The sequence below is a fragment of the Cydia splendana genome, chromosome 27 (assembly GCF_910591565.1).
Source record: "Cydia splendana chromosome 27, ilCydSple1.2, whole genome shotgun sequence".
Lineage (NCBI taxonomy): Eukaryota > Metazoa > Arthropoda > Insecta > Lepidoptera > Tortricidae > Cydia > Cydia splendana.
In genome coordinates, this window is record NC_085986.1 from 7,281,215 (window position 1) to 7,298,944 (window position 17,730).

Sequence of the window (17,730 nt, forward strand, 5' to 3'; positions counted from 1 at the left end):
TCACCGCTATCCGCAGTCACAAAGTCACGCAAATCATTATTATTGCGTCAACAATAAAATTAATATGCATACTACATTCTTACCACCACGGATGACCCCCCCCCCCCCTCACTTTCGCCGCCAGAAGTGGGGGGTGGACATCAAGAGATCACAATAGCCATCTGTAATATCATAACCGCCACAACACTCCCGCCTCTCTTAAAAATTATACGCGCGAAATAAACGGAGTTGTAACCTAGAAAAACCGTGAGATTCTGACTTTGCATAATAGTGCCCAGCGGCCATTTTTATGTAATACGGTGTAATAAATTGTTATGCAACGATTTTGACCTCATAATTTGGCGGGTTGCGAACAGTCCGCGGCCATGATAGCACACGCTCGCGCGCTTTCTCATTGACAGTTCAGTGTTCGAAATTTGAATTTGTGCCTGTGACATTTTAGTGCAGTGACTTTGGATTTAAAAATGTAAGTTTCCCGCTTGTTGTGGCTAACCTGGTTGTGTTTTTTTTTCTGCGAATGTGAAAGTCAGGTACGGAAATGTGCCGCTGTTTTTTATGAAGCATATGTAGGTATGTATGCTGTGATATCGTAACGTGAAATTACATAGTAGGTATATTGCCCAATTTTTCTCGGCTCGCTTCCGCGGTCTTGATTGCTTTGACATTCAACTATTTTGAAATATCGACAGCGTTCTTATTTAGATGAAAAGATTGATTGAAAATAACTAATGGATTCTAAGAGCGGTTTTAGAAATAGAGGTACCTGTAGCTTTAATTTTTTAGTTAGTTTTGAATATTTTGGGTTGTTTGTATATAGAATAAACTGCCAACTTTTGATTGAAAAAAAAAAGAAAATGATATAGAAAAACAAAAGAGGAGAAACACAAGAAAAGCGTGTATTCCCACCTTTAAGTCCGGCAACGCACTTACAAGCCCTCTGGTGTCGCGGGTGTCCATGGGTGGCGGTAATCGCTTACCATTAGGCGATTCGTCTGCTCGTTTGCCTCATATATCATAAAAAAATCGGCCAAGTGCGAGTTGCACTCGCGCACGAAGGGTTCCGTACCATTACGCAAAAAACGGCAATAAAATCACGTTTGTTATATGGGAGCCCCACTTAAATATTTATTGTACTCGTATTCTGTTTTTAGTATTTGTTGTTATAGCGGCAACTAGAGATGGGTAACTACCCGGGTAAATACCCGAGAGCGGGTATTTACCCGGTATATACCCGATATTTACCTACCCGCGGGTAAATACGCGGGTATTTTCGTTTTTCTTCTAAATTTGATGTGTTTAATGGTATTTGAGTATAAATAAGATTAATTTAAGTATTTTTTTATAATGTTACATAAAATGTATGTTCAAACTAATTACGAAAAGATTGTTATGAGGTGAAGTTCGATTTTAACATATCAGTCCAATTATGAAAATGGTGTAAAATCATTCCCTGGCTTCCGAAAATGTTTTAAAACGCTTTTAATATATATTAGAAAGATGAAAATAAAGACTACTTATTGAATAATAATAAAAAAAATTGTGCAGTATCACAACTTGGGAGGCTTATAAGTCAAATACAGTTAGTTTTACGACAAAAATGTATATAATCTTTTTTGTAGGAAATTCTGTCTTCTTTAGTTTGTACATACAACACTTTTCGATATTAATGACAGATTCCAAGAAATATGAAAAAGTTCACTTTTACCCCTCTCCCCCCAACCACACGCCCCGTCGACCCAAGTTCGAATATGTATTATCAACGTATAAGTACGATAATTTACTCAAATTAAAAAAAATACTCTTATCTCGGCCTTTTTTTTTAATTTATCAAAATTATACTAAAAATTCCTTCGTTACAACTGCAGGTTTCATAAAACCATTTCATTTTAAATGACACACAATAATTACAACCATTAACTCGGTTTATATCTCCAATTTAACACAAATCGACATGTGCAACAAGAAATGAATCTACCCGTCCATTTGGGTAGATACGGGTAAATACCGGGTAGATGGGTATTCACCGGGTATTTACCTGGGTGGGTAAATTGGGTAAATACCCGCGACCCATCTCTAGCGGCAACAGAAATACATCATCTGTGAAAATTTCAACTGCCTAGCTATCACGGTTCATGAGATACAGTCTGGTGACAGACAGACGGACAGCGGAGTCTTAGTATTAGGGTCCCGTTTTTACCCTTTGGGTACGGAACCCTAAAAAGGTTTCTTCATTTTTGTCAATTCTGCATAGACTACCACACACAAGACACCGCTTATGAAAACTGATCAGCGGTCGCTGCACATAATTATAGTGGTTCTTTTAAATGTAGAATAATAATAACTATACTATACTATACTATACTATACTATACTATACTATACTATACTATACTATACTATACTATACTATACTATACTATACTATACTATACTATACTATACTATACTATACTATACTATACTATACTATACTATACTATACTATACTATACTATACTATACTATACTATACTATACTATACTATACTATACTATACTATACTAGGTATGATCTAGAATCTAGAACATAATTATTTTCCATCGTATTTTCACGGAAACGCACGAACGTGTCTTGCTATTCTGTCAGTCTCGGTACAAGAAGTACTGAGGCTGACTGAAGTAGCATGACAAATACGAACGTTTCCGACAAAATACGATGGAAAACAATTATGCACTACTAACCATAGTCTAATAAAACATGGTCTTCCATTCCCAGAGTGACACGGGCTTACGTCACAACAACATGGCCGCTATATATAGCGCTATCGCATATTATCATATAGCGCTGTCGCATGATGACGTAGGCCCGTGTCAGTTAGGTGACCTAGAAAAGACGGGAATGGAGTACCAGGCGGAGTATATTATTATACCATGCTACTAACCATAGTCTAATAAAACATGGTCTTCCATTCCCAGAGTGACACGGGGCTACGTCACAACAACATGGCCGCTATATATAGCGCTATCGCATATTATCATATAGCGCTGTCGCATGATGACGTAAGCCCGTGTCAGGCGGAGTATATTATTATACCATGCTACTAACAATAAACATACGACATATAAGGCTAATCAAGTACCCCCAGTGTAAATTTCATTTGAAAGCGTTATTTTGAGTTTCCAAAACGTCCCGCTTGGCGCGCTGTTTAAATCCCATACAAAAATAGACAACGCAAACGCGAACGCTCGTCACGATATCGAATGAAATAGGGGGTATTACTGCAATGTTCTGCCGCCAGAGTGCAGCACTAAGCTAGCTAGTAAACCATAGAGTAACTTATACATATTGTGCCTTAAACTGTTTCTTGACAAGTTTTCACAGACAATAAAATATGACATTGATGCATCAAGGCAGTTTGTTAACAAGGGCCTACCGGGAAACGCAAAAATTGAAATTTAGTTATCTGCCTCTTTATCGCTCGAATATGCAAGAGTGATAGAGAGGTTAGATAACGAAATTTCGATTTTCTTGTTTCCCAGTAGACCCCCAGATTGTGATGGATAGTGGTAGTCAAACAAACAAACAAACAAACAAACAAAATATACTTTATTCATGTAGGCCTAGCAACAAGCTCTTATGAATCGTAATTAATCTTAATCTAATTATCAGAGCAATTTATTGATGTTAATATTATTCCATAATAAAATTGGATTATTATACATACTTATCAAATTTAACACTAAAAATTTCACAAAAGGATCGTCAACATTAAAAAGATTGTATAAAAAAATACTAGCCTAGAATTTCTAGAATAAAATCTAAATGTCAAAAAAAAAGCATAAGTAACAAAAGAAGTAGATAGTATTACATCGGAATATCCATTTCCTCATCAATAATCAAATATACCTAATAAATAAATAATCATTTCGAATAACAATTAATCCCACGTTGTAATATCATTCATGTAGTCTTGTGTGGTATAATAAGCTTTAGAAATAAGTTTACGCTTTACATAATTCTTAAATTTATTAATAGATAATTCAGTAATATGGTTTGGAAGTTTATTATAAAATCTTACACAATTACCCATGAATGATTTTTTAATTTCATGGAGCCGAGTGAAGGGCTGCGAGCTTATGTTTATTTCTAGTATTAATATTATGAATTTCACAATTTTTCCTAAAATTTACAATATTTTTATGTACATACAGAATATTCTCATAAATGTATTGACAGTGCACTGTCATTATGTCAATTTCCTTAAATTTATCTCTAAGTGAGTCTCTATGGTTCATTTTGTATATTGCTCGAATAGCCCTCTTCTGCAGAACAAAAATGGTATTTATCTCTGAAGCACCGCCCCACAGTAAAATACCATATGCCATAATGCTATGGAAGTAACTAAAATATACTAATCGAGCTGTTTTCACATCAGTTAACTGACGGATTTTGCTCACTGCATAAGCTGCAGAGCTCAGTCTATTCGAAAGAGTAGCAATATGGGGACCCCACTGGAGTTTAGAATCTAAAGTTATACCAAGAAAAACTGTACTATCAACTAATTCCAATTCCTCATCCTTCACAATGACACTTGTTTGCACATGCCTTACGTTACTACTAGTGACAAACTTAATACATTTAGTCTTTTTCTCATTTAACAGTAAATTATTAACATTTAACCAATTTACTACTTTTGAAATAGCATTGTTTACATCATTGTAAGCTTGTTGCTGTCGTTTGACTTTGAAAATAAGTGAGGTGTCGTCTGCAAACAATACTATATCATGGTGGGTCTTAACAAGGAATGGCAAGTCATTTATGTAGATAAGGAACAGGAAAGGCCCCAATATTGACCCCTGTGGTACACCCATAGAGACCAATGACCCAAGTGATCGCTGTCCATTCACATCGACCCTTTGTATTCTACCATTTAAGTAGGACTTAAGTAAATTCAGTGCCGATCCTCTAACTCCGTAATAATGAAGTTTCCTGATTAATGTTTCATGACAAACACAGTCGAAGGCCTTAGATAAATCACAGAAGACACCTAAAGCATCTCGTGACTCCTCCCAGGCATCGAAAATATGCTTAATTAGCTCAACACCAGCATCGGTTGTTGAGCGACCCCGTGTAAAACCAAACTGCTTATTATGCATCAAATTATTAACGTTAAAATGTCGTACTAATTGAGAAAGAACTAATTTTTCAAAAATCTTGCTAAATGTTGGTAGCACAGATATCGGTCTAAAGTTAGTGGGGTCAGAGCTGCTACCAGATTTAAATAAAGGAATTACTTTACTATGTTTCATTAGATCAGGAAACTCGCCGCAATCAATACTGTTGTTAAATATAACTACCAAGTCAGGCGCTACAATTTCTACTAAGGATTTGACAGCATGGACAGAGACTCCCCAGAGGTCATTAGCATTAGTGGCGCCCATCACGCAGAGTTGTAGGGGTTTTACGAGTATATATGGAGTAACTGTCACTTAAAATGTTTGTACTTAGCTCTTTTAAGACTTAAGCACATATATATATCAATATACCTACTATCATAATATAATAATTTCAATATTTAAATTAAATAACGAATTTTGGGACCAATTTTGGACCATTTTACAGTAAAAAAAAAAAACAAAAAAAAAAGAATCCTAGTTTTTATTGGTTCCACTTTGTCGATATGATTGATATATAAACCCTTTGTCAGTGAGCCGGTTAAAAACGTGCCTATCTATATGAAGACGTGTTATTTACCGATTCTCTGCTCTCCACCGCGTTGCGACACTGATTCGATCACGTATCGAGAAACGGCAATTGCTTCACGGAGAGTGGGGTCATCATAATCATATGATAAATATTAATTAATTATAAGTGCATACAAACTTAATATAATACATATCTAGAAAGAAAATAATAAATAAATTAATAAATAAAAATTCATTTATTGTCGCAACAAAAACTTACAGCAACAAATCGAACAAAGAGAAAACAAAAAAAAAGGTTACAGCATAATAGGTAATACCATAAGTCATACCTAAAACATAATAAAATATCTACAAAGCTTAAAAACTAAATCTGAAAATAAATAAAACTAATCTAAAATTTAATATTAATTAATTTTTCACCACACCAACTGGTAAAGGCTCTCTCTGGTTGTTCAAAAACCGATAGCAAACTTGCATTTTATTCACGTGTGAGACAAAGTAATCAAATGCAAATTTTGAGTTGTTTTCTTATGTTTGCTGGTTGAATTGACTTTTAAATGATGATTTTGAATGATAAACATTTAATAACATTAATTTGGATTTGATTTGGTTTGTTATTGTTTGATATCTTACAGTTCATATTTTCTTCGGGTTGGTATGGTGGAATTTTGTGTTTCTCTGGGGGGGAAATTTTGTTTAACCCTCGTGCTTTGAAACCCTCGCAACGCACAACGCTACGCTCGTGGTTCAATTTTGGAATCTTTCGCTTACTCAGGTATCAATATGCACGAGCGGTAACTTTGCCCCCTTGTAAAACAAATAACTATTTTTGTTGTATTTGTTATTGCCAAGGTTAGGAGCCCATGATTAACAAGTCCGCCGGACGATATCGGCCTGTCAGTTAGCACAAAATTTTGACAGTTTCGAACAACTGACAGGCCGATACCGTCCGGCGGACTGTTAATCAGTGGGCCCCTTTACGAAAGAGAAAATTAAGACTACAAAAAAAATAGATACTTATATTATAGGTCAGGGGTCACCAATTAGTTTCTTCAGGGGTCCGATTTCTTTAAATAATGTGACCATCGCGGTCCGTTTCCACTTGAGTTTATTAAATAAATATTAAAATTATATAGGTCGGCGGTCCGGATCCGGACCGCGGTCCGCCATTTGGTGACCCCTGTTATAGGTGAAAGGAAGTCCGCCGTGTCATCTACGAGTAGTATATAGGTACAGATAAAATAAGTGCATTCCCGTTGCCAGGGAGGTTTTGGGATTATACCGTAAAATGGGGTGAGTAGGGTCAAAACTGAAATTCAAACCTCGATAACATTTTATTTTTACATATGAAAACTGAATGGTGTATATAATAAGTGGTCCGGACGTTTGTATTTTTGTTTTTATTTTATTTTGGGTAGTTCCATTTCATAACTTTGACGATAAAGAGGAAAACCCACCTCACCCCGTAGTGCCTCGTATTTGGGGTGAGAGGGTTTTCATACAAAGGTGATTTTGGAAGATTGTTGGATCGATTTTTTTTATTATGCGTATTACTATAGCTCCATTTTAAATTGGAATACATTATTTTTGTAGCAGTAGCCTTAAAATCCCTTCTCAGTCTCACCCCCCTCTCAAACCTTCTCTCCCCATTCATAACCCACCTCTCCCCGCGAAACCTACTCACCCCGTTTTACGGTACTAAGCAACTTTTACTATGGGACCAACCCCGAAATCGCGAAAAAAAATGAATCCTCCCATAGAAAATGGACCAGCCAAGATGTATGACACAGCCAAATTTTTATTTCGCGATTTCGGGGTTGGTCCCATAGTAAAAGTTGCTCAGTATAATCCCAAAACCTCCCTGGCAACGGGAATGCACTTATTTTTTGGACACCGTGTATAATAATAATAATATGGGGCATTATCTATGAAAAGGGACCTTATTGTCGATGGCGCTTACGCCGCACAGCGTCGCGCGGCCTTGTATTTATATCGAAGCATCGTTTATAATGGCGTAAGCGCCATCGACAATAAGGTCCCTTTTCATAGATAACGTCACATATATCATCTCGATGATAGTAACAATTAGGGATGTACCGACTAGTCGGGAAAGCCGACTATCCGGCCACATTTGTAGTCGGCGATTAGTCGGCGACTAGTCGGCAAAATGGCCGATTAGTCGGCACTTTATTAGTCAAAGAAAAACAGAAAAAAAAGAAATCGACAGTCAATATTTACCATATGTTTTATGTCTATTTTACTAAAATATACCTGTTCAGGATGCAAATGAAAACTTTTGTTCAAATTGATCCGACCGATGACCGTTTGATCGTTATCGTCTGTTGCTGGGCTAGTGTTTTCCCCTACAGGTCGATCTCAATTGATTCTCGTGTAATTTCATGGGCAAGTTCGATAGCACCTAAAATAATTTTATAATTATTCAGTTTTTTTTTATGGTGGAGCCATGGGGAACTATTAATGTTATTGCAAAATTTAGAAACTTAGACAGGGCACGTTGCTCGTAAAGACGCTGACCACAGGGGATAGGTTCTTAACTGGCGACTACGTACGGGAAACAGAGCCTTGGAAATGTCTCCTACAAGCTGTACTGACACTGACGGTCTGCTCAGGATCGCAAAATAAAAGAAAGACAAAAATTGAACGAGGATTCTTGTGTGTGACATAGGTGTTTGAACCAGTAGAGAACACCTTTTATTTAGCCAAGCTAATATGATGAATAGCGGAATCAAAGGAGCAAAACTATTGTTTTTCACCAGAACTTATACGAAACTCGAATGGCCGACTAATCGGCCATTCGAGCGCCGATTAGTCGGCTAGTCGGCCAAATCAATAGTCGGTACATCACTAGTAACAATATAATAATGTTGTTAGAGATTCAACCGGTGAGACCTTGGCCCGCTGTCGGATTACATATGACTTTATGACATAACCCAACTTGTTGCGTGACCTGCGTATATGTGGGTACATCAGCGGTGTTCCGACTTTCAAGCTTTTTATAACAAGTAGATTTTAATACTCTTTATTGCACACCTCATTACAGAAAACAATACAAATAATACAGGAAGAAGAGGTAAAACAACAGGCGGTCTTATCGCTAATATGTACCTACCAGAGTTAGACCAAGAAAAGTCTGCAGCGATTTTGATAGCCCACGCAGTGCAAGCGTTATCTTAAACGTCAAACTTCTATGAAATTATGACGTATAAATGACACTTGCACTGCGTGGGCTATCAAAATTGCTGCAGACTTTTCTTGGTCTAACTCTACGAAATTGGCTTTAACCTCCTTGCGGTTTTCATCGATTTTCGACAAGATTTGAGCCGTTACTCCTACATTTATTCTACAGATAGAATTATAAGACCAACGGCTATCGGTTCTTCAATATTTTATTTCCATTCTTGTCTGCCGGATTTTGAAAGAAATTAATAAGTACTTATTTTTTTATGATTTTTTTAAACATTGTCTAATAAAACAGTTTTCATAACTCGATTGTTGTGAAGGATTGTACATATACGAAATCTACATATTTGGGTTTTACAAAGTTTTATGTAGGTAGTGATATTCTATAATATTTATTGTATCAATAATGTTGTATATGTTTTAGGACTAAGATAAATAAAACTGGTTATAATAATAATTATAAAATAAACCTGGTCCAGTTTATCACAATTTTTTGTTTTACATCTAGATCCAGATTCCATCAAACCTTACATATAAATTCTTAATTATAAATTAATATCTCTTTTTAGGGTTCCGTACCCAAAGGGTAAAACGGGGCCCTATTAGTAAGACTCCGCTGTCCGTCCGTCTGTCACCAGGCTGTATCTCGTGATCTGTGATAGCTAGACAGCTGAAATTTCCTGTTGCCGCTATAACAACAAATACTATAAAAATTGAAAAATAAAAACTTTTTACAAAAAAAAGCAAACCGACTTCAAAAAGGATGAAATAAAATATTATCCTTTTTGAAGTCTATGCGTTACCAACTGATATGTTTGAAGTCGGTGCCAAGCCAAATTTTGAAGCATACCATGATTTTGGTGCGATTCGATAAGGATGTACCTACGTTGGATTGCCTTACACGACGACAATGAACATACTTTCTGTAGGTACAGTCGACGTTAAAAATATGTTTACACTTTTCGCCTTATAACAAAGGTGTAAGGTGCAAAAGTGTAAACATATCTTTGACGTCGATTGTATCTAAGAACACACCTCAGAACACACGATCAAACCTTCTTGGCGCAGTCTGTACCATGTTTGTCGGCACATTAGTGGAAATCCAATGCATTTTTTTTCCGTCGTATTTTTTAAAGAGCATTTCTTACTAATGCTCGAACAGTCTATAGCACGCAAGTGTGAGATTGGGACTGAGTAATTTCCCGTCCCTTATCCAGAGGACTACATTTCAAAATATAAAACAATTCAAGAAATTTACCTTCTTGCCAAATTTCACCTAAAGCGGTTCAGTTGTTTAGCCACGAAAAGGCGACAAAGAGGCAGACAGAATTACTTACACATTTGTAATAGTTATTAGTACAGTTCTAATGGGATTTATAGCCATAAAGCTGACTGGTATTGTTACTACTTGACTTGGCACCGACTTCAAACATATCAGTTGGTAACGCATAGACTTCAAAAAGGATAATATTTTATTTCATCCTTTTTGAAGTCGGTTTGCTTTTTTTTGTAAAAAGTTTTTATTTTTCAATTTTTAGTTTTAACGCATTGTTAAGAGCGCGACGCATGAATGAAAAACAAGATCATGTTTAACACTAAATTCGTGTACCTATTTCTTTAATAAATATGTAATCAGGAATTTTCTCGAGTCCGTCTGGGAAATTATAATTCCTGTCACTACTACACTAAATCCATCCTCCGCCCCGCCACTGACCCAATCCCTCAACGCCCCGATCACTCAACCTCACAGCGCATCAACCCCTGATCCAGGAACCCCTCGACCCTGAACCAGAAATTTTCTCGAGTCCGTCTAGGAAATTATAATTCCTGTCAACTAAATCCATCCGCCCGCCCCGCCACTGACCCAATCCCTCAGCCCCCCGATCACTCAACCTCACAGCACATCAACCCCTGATCCAGGAACCCCTCGATCCTGAACCAGCAACCCTTCAACCGCCATTCCCCGACCCCTTAATCCCTGACCCCTTAACTCCTAACCCTAATCCCCGATCAGTAGCCTTACCAGCTTACCACGAGTTTGACATTGATATATTCGCTAGCATGTTTGTAACTTGCTTCCTATGCATCTCGCTCGTACTAACCTTAGTGTGAGCGAGATGCATAAAAAGTTACATTTAGATGCATCTTGTTAGGGAATAACGACTTGTTAGCGAATGTGTCAATGTCGAACTCGTGGTAAGGCTACAGTTGCAGTACATCAAATTGGTGGTTTTCGGAAGCAAATGCTCGAGTTACTTTAGAAAACCCCGAAATCACTTAACACGTGCCTTTAAAAATTGAGGAGTTCCCTCAATTTCTCATGGATTCCATCATCAGACCAGAACCAAAAATAATACGGAAACACCTTGGAGGTAACTTCTTCCAAACAAAAAAAGAATTACTCAAATCGGATCACAGGTGCCGGAGTAATCGCTGAACATACTTACATTTAAAGAAATCATCATCATTATCATCAAAATAATCATCATCATCAGGTCTACTTCATCAAATTGGTGGTTTTCGGGAGAAAATGCTCGAGTTGCTTAAGAAAACGCCCAAAACACCATGCATGTGCCTTTAAAAATTGAGGAGTTCCCTCAATTCCTCATGGATCCCATCATCAGAACAAAACCAAATTAAAATGGGACCAACTCGGAGGTAGCTCCTTTCAAACAAAAAAAGAATTACTCAAATCGGACTACGGATGTCGGAGTAATCGGTGAACGTACATAGAAAAAAAAAAAAAAAAAAATAGCCACAACCGAATACAGAACCTCCTCCTTCTATGAAATTGAAGTCGGTTAAAAAACAGAATAAAATAAAGATTTAAGTGGGGACACCCATACAACAAACCTGATTTTTGACCGAAGTTAAGCAACGTCGGGCGGGGTCAGTACTTGGATGGGTGACCGTTTTTATAGACAATGGTACGGAACCCTTCGTGTGTGAGTCCGACTCGCACTTGCCCGGTTTTTTTGTATCGAGAAATGTAATACTTAGTTTATGTATTCTTTGTTAATATATCACAATTATAATCTTATGTTAATCAACTTTATGTACTTAATTAGATATTCGACTAGCGATGAGTAAGTTAAGGTCACTTAAAACTAGGTCACAATATACGTGTGCGAAATTTCACTTACGGAACTCCACATAGGTACAATCAGCATCAGCAAAAGTTGCTAAGCGGGCGATGTGTTCAAAATTACCTTGACACGCTCTTATTCTCTTAACAATAAAGTCGCGTCAAGATCATTGTGAACACCTGGCCCGCTTAGCAGCTTCTGCTGCTGACTGTACAAAATCCCGTGTATTATTTAGATTGGAATTGCCAATGATCCTGATTTAAGAAATAAGTTAGTTTGAAAGAAAACATGTTATACTCTAGCAAAAGTAGCAAATCCACTTTGTCGGTAAAAACGCGCGAAATTAAAATGTTCTATGGAAGACATACCTTTGCGTCTAAATTTTTTAAATTTGGCGCCTTTTTCTGCTGACGGAAATGGCTTTATGTGCCCTAAAACATTTCTGAAAAGTCGCCTCCTCCATAGGGTATTTGACTACTAGTCAAATCAGTTTCTTTTTTCGAACTGTCAAAACGATTTTGCTACTATGGAATTTATATGAAACACTAGCATGTGACGTGACAATCAAATTACCTACTCTTAATTTACTACGGGTTTTAAAATAGAAATTGTGTATAAAACGGTGCTTTATTTCATGCATGTCATAAAATATTTTATTTTAAATACAGCCAAATACCCTCGTATGTCACGAGACACGTCATGCATAGGTCACACACAAAAAAAAATATCCACTAGTCAGCTGGTAGCGTAAATGATGAAAACTTGATTCTGCAAAGTGAAGAAATAGAAAAGTAGTGCAACATCTAAATAGCGGCATAATTAAAGCATCTTTTCGGTCGAGCGGCCAAGCGAAACGTTACACCATAGGTGTAAGCAGCAAAGTATAATTCCATACTAGATATCTAGGTACCATTATTTCTCTATGCTATCAAAGAGAATAGAGTGTATAGAGACGGATTGTTAAAGTAAATTATGTAGGCACTGTAAATTTACTGCCATCTTTCGACAGAAGATTAAAATTGTTAGAACGCCATTTGACTTTGAAGCTTATTCTTTCACTGATATGAGTTAACTTGTTAAATATTAATATTAACGCCATCTACTCGAGAAAAAAAATATCAATGTCCATGTCCATGTCCTCAGGAAAGCAATTTCTATTTTAAAACCTGTATAAAATTATAAAGAGTAGGTAATTTGATTGTGACGTCACATGCTAGTGTTTCATATAAATTCAATAGTAGCAAAATCGTTTTGACAGTTCGATAAAAGAAACTGATTTGACTGGTAGTCAAATACCCAATTATTTACAAATATGCGAAAATAATGACGCCTTCGTCTTGGTTTTCTCTTCATCTGAATGTTTTGTATTGTTGTGCACTTGACCTGAATTAACTGCACGTTTTTGTGTTTCCGTGCAAAATGTAAACGGCATAGACATTGTCGGCCTGTTTGACTCTGCAGAATAACATTACTTAACTCACGTGTTAAGAATCGTAGGTTTTACACCTACCTACACGAAAAGTATGGTCTGAAACAAATAATATTTAATTTGTAATAAATGTTTCGATCGTCTCTTACATATTCAAAATCGAGCAAAAAAAATTAAACCGGCCAATTGCGAGTCAGACTCGCGCCCGAAGGGTTCCGTACCATTACTGTACGCAAAAAACGGTAAAAAAATCACGTTTGTTGCATGGGAGCCCCACTTAAATATCTGTTTATAGTATTTGTTGTTATAGCGGCAATACATCATCTGTGAAGAAAATTTCAACGGCTTAGCTATCACGGTTCATTAGATACAGCCTGGTGACAGACAGACGGACAGACAGACGGACAGACAGACGGACAGACAGACGGACAGACAGATGGACAGCAAAGTCTTAGTAATAGGGTCCCGTTTTTACCCTTTGGGTTTTGGGTACGGAACCCTAAAATCCACTCGCCTACGCAACATACTTAGATATAAACATACATTCAGACACCGTAAATATAGAATTTTGGGTGCAGCGGAGTGGTGTTAACGGAATTGGTATAAACAATTTCAACCCTAATGATTAATTAGCGTTATTACGTTAATGTGAACCTTAATTAACCATTTCAGTTGGAATTATCTATACCATTTCCGTTAACACCACTCCGCTGCACCAAAAATGCTATAAAATTTACAATGTCTGCACATAATACATAAATACTGGTAATTAATACATAGTAAAATACGAGTATAAGTACTGCACATATAAAAACAACTCTGCCGTGATTTCTCCTAGTTCTATTTTTAACTTCAGATTGTGTTAGAACGTCCGTACGTAATTTTTTTTTCAAAAATACTTAGGTATTTACTAGGTATTTTTAATTTTATAAAATGTCAAAACTTGCTCTCAAATTGGCATCATTTCATAACCCTTTCGTTTTGAAAATGCTTGATATGAGTAAAGCGTATGATCGTGTCAAACACGACATTTTACTAAATAAATTATACGGAATAGGGATACGTGGAGATGCCCACAACTGGTTCAAGTCCTATCTGAAGAACAGAATCCAATTAGTTGAAGTAGAACATTATGATATTAAAAGGAAAACAGTTGAGAAAATATATTCAGAAACTAAACAAATAACATGCTCCATTCCGCAAGGTAGTGTCCTAGGTTGTATCCTATTTTTGATTTACATTAACGACCTGCCAAAGATAATAAACTCCATCAATATCAAATGTTTTTTATATGCCGATGATATTTCCATAGTATTCTCAAGTCAAAATAATGAGGAAGTAAACCAAAAAATGAACAGTATCCTAAACGTAATTGTTAAGTGGTTTGATGACCATAATTTACTATTAAATCTTAAAAAAACCAACCTTATACAGTTTAGACCCCATCAAAGATCCCCAATAGATATAAATTACACATACCTGAATAATACTAGATTTAGATTTAGATTTAGATATTTATTCTCATAATATTAAATTACATTATAAATTATGCTAGACTAATCTACACTAATTTATTTACTTTCCTACAAATTAGTAATTGCAGTCTTCTTGGTATAAATATCGACGAAAATATCAATTGGAAATCTCATATTGACAAAATTAGTACAAAACTTTCTCGATTTACCTATGTCTTAAGAAATATTAAAAAAAAGCACAGATTTTAAAACGGCCGTTGCTGCATATTATGCATTTACCCAAACCTGCCTCCAATATGGAATCATTTTGTGGGGCAATAGCACAGACATACTACAACTATTCATACTGCAAAAAAGGTGCATAAGAATTCTTACAAATATTAAAAACCTTGAAACCTGTAGACCTCACTTTAAAAACTTAAAATTTTTAACTTTACCGTGTCTATATATTCTAGAAGCCAGTAAATTTGTCCGCAAGAATCCAAGTTTATATACAAAAGCAACAGACCGCCACACATGTGCCATAAATATAAGAAATAAAGTTAAAATAGCCATACCATCAAGTAACTTACAAATTAGTAACAAGAGCCCTCACGTAATGACTATAAGAATTTATAATTACCTTCCAAAAGAAATAACTATAACGAGCAAACATACACAAAATTTGTTACTAAGCTAAAAACCTACCTAATAGATCACAGTTTTTACTCCCTGCAAGAGTTTTTCAATGAAAATAAGTATAATTCAAAGATAATAAAATAATAATTTTGTTATATTTAATAGGCGTAGAAATAGATAAATTATAGTGTACCTTTCTTATGTGTATACATATTTTATATGCACGTGTATTTGCAATGCCCTTGTAGGTTGTAGGGTAACATGTTGTAACCTTATTGTACTTGTAGAGTAAGATCAATATGTGAGCAATAAACATAATTATTCTATTCTATTCTATTCTAAATTTACGGGGTCCCTTTGTTTCACATAAAGTTTTAAGTCATAATGTATTGTTTGTCATATTATCATTAGTCTTAAAACTGAAACCGTTAACTTTTCAGGGTTTTCGTAAGGTTATCCTATAGATAGGTTAGGTTAGGTTTGTTTTATGGCAATCCTGAAAAGTTACGCTTTTCTGACTAACGAAAATGCGGCCAATCACTACATTATGACATTTATGACTTAAAACTTTTTGGGAAACAATAGAGACCCTTAAATTTACTTTTTTTTTGTTCACAGAATGTGCTGAACTTCCACAATGGCGACTCTCGACACCAATAGTAACATTATAGATATACTGGACATGAAAATAGAGAACAGGAACGCACAGGAAAGCGCGGACAGGAGCAGGAACTTAAAACGGGAGAGGCAAACGGTGAAAACAGGAAACATGAAGGAAAACGATCTAATTCAACAGGAAATCGACAGGAATCAGGAGATAAATGGAACCATGGAACAGGAAAACAGGAATTTGGAGGACATCGACAGGAATCAAGAAATAAACGGAAACATGGAACAGGAAAACAGGAATTTGGAGGAAATTGACAGGAATCAAGAAATAAACGGAAACATGGAACAGGAAAACAGGAATTTGGAGGAAACCGACAGGAATCAAGAAATAAATGGAAACATGGAACAGGAAAACAGGAATTTGGAGAGTTTAAATAATTTGAGCAGTAAAAAGATTGATGAGTGTTTGGAGTGTAGGAAAGATGAAAAGAAATTGACAGAGATACAAAAGTTTTATCATGGGAAGAATATTATGATCACCGGTGCGACAGGTGAGTTGAATTTTTTCATAAGAAAGATAGTTTTTGGACAATAATTTGTCCCCTGTTTTTATGTAATTATCTAATCTTACATGTATCTTTGTTTTAATAAAATTCATTTTTTCCGGATCGTCACGTCCTATGGGTATTGCCTGAATTATATACAGTGAAACCTGGTTAAGTGGGACCTGGATAAGTGAGAAACCTCTATAGCTGGGACTCATGGTGCGGTCCCGACACTTTAGCACTGAATTACCTCTATTAGTTAGATAAAACGAACCTCTATAACTGGGATTAGTTGTTGTGATTTTATAGTCACATTTACCTCTATAATTGAGACAGAGAGTGTATTTTACCTCTTTTACTGAGACTATATTTATAAAATTACATTTTCCTAATTGTTTTTTAGAATTTTATAGGAATTGACCTCTGTATCTGAGATAACGTCAATCTATGACCTCTCTAACTTGGACTTTATTGATCTATTTCCGTATTCTTACTAAACCTTAGTCTATCCACAAATTCCGCATTTGCTTAATTGTGACTAAACGACTTCAAGTTTCATTTAGTTAGTTTATGTAGTTAAAACTATCGAAACGAAAGCTGAAATCTTGATAAGTAACAATAATAAACAAATTTTCATTTAATACATTTCTAAGACGCAATGAAGTCCGTATCAAATCTAATTGAAAAAATCTATCCTTTGGAAAATCATTCAAACTAAATTCAAAAAAATATTTAAACAGACTTAATAAATATTTAGGGACAAGGATTATTTTATCTAAACATTTAAAGATAATTACAAAATACCTTATTAACCACCTCTATAACTGAGATATATCCTCTATTCTCACCTCTATTAATGGGACCCTCTGTAAATGAGACAGAAATTTATTTGTACCTGGCTAACTGAGAGCCTGGGTAAGTGGAATACCTCTTTAAGTGAGACAAATCTGCTCGTCCCTTGAAGTCTCACTTATCCAGGTTTCACTGTATTTTAAACCTATTTGTATGTAGGTAGGTACGTGACGCACCGAAAACTCAACATTCCACACAAAAATATGTCTTTTTTAACCAGATCAACAGAG

General features: G+C 35.8%; 1 protein-coding gene across 2 annotated transcripts in view; it reads left to right on the forward strand.

The window, feature by feature from the left end:
* The first annotated feature begins 246 nt into the window (after positions 1 to 246).
* Positions 247 to 17,730, forward strand: part of LOC134803719 (fatty acyl-CoA reductase wat-like) — a 41,027-nt gene continuing 23,543 nt past the window's right edge. The window contains exons 1-2 of one of the 2 annotated variants that reach the window (XM_063776527.1): positions 247 to 466; positions 16,113 to 16,654. In XM_063776527.1, the coding sequence (XP_063632597.1) occupies positions 16,132 to 16,654 (523 nt within the window). In that variant the 5' untranslated portion in view covers positions 247 to 466; positions 16,113 to 16,131. Of the gene's footprint in view, positions 467 to 493; positions 571 to 16,112; positions 16,655 to 17,730 lie in introns of those variants that run through there. The other variant, XM_063776528.1, reaches the window with a different exon arrangement.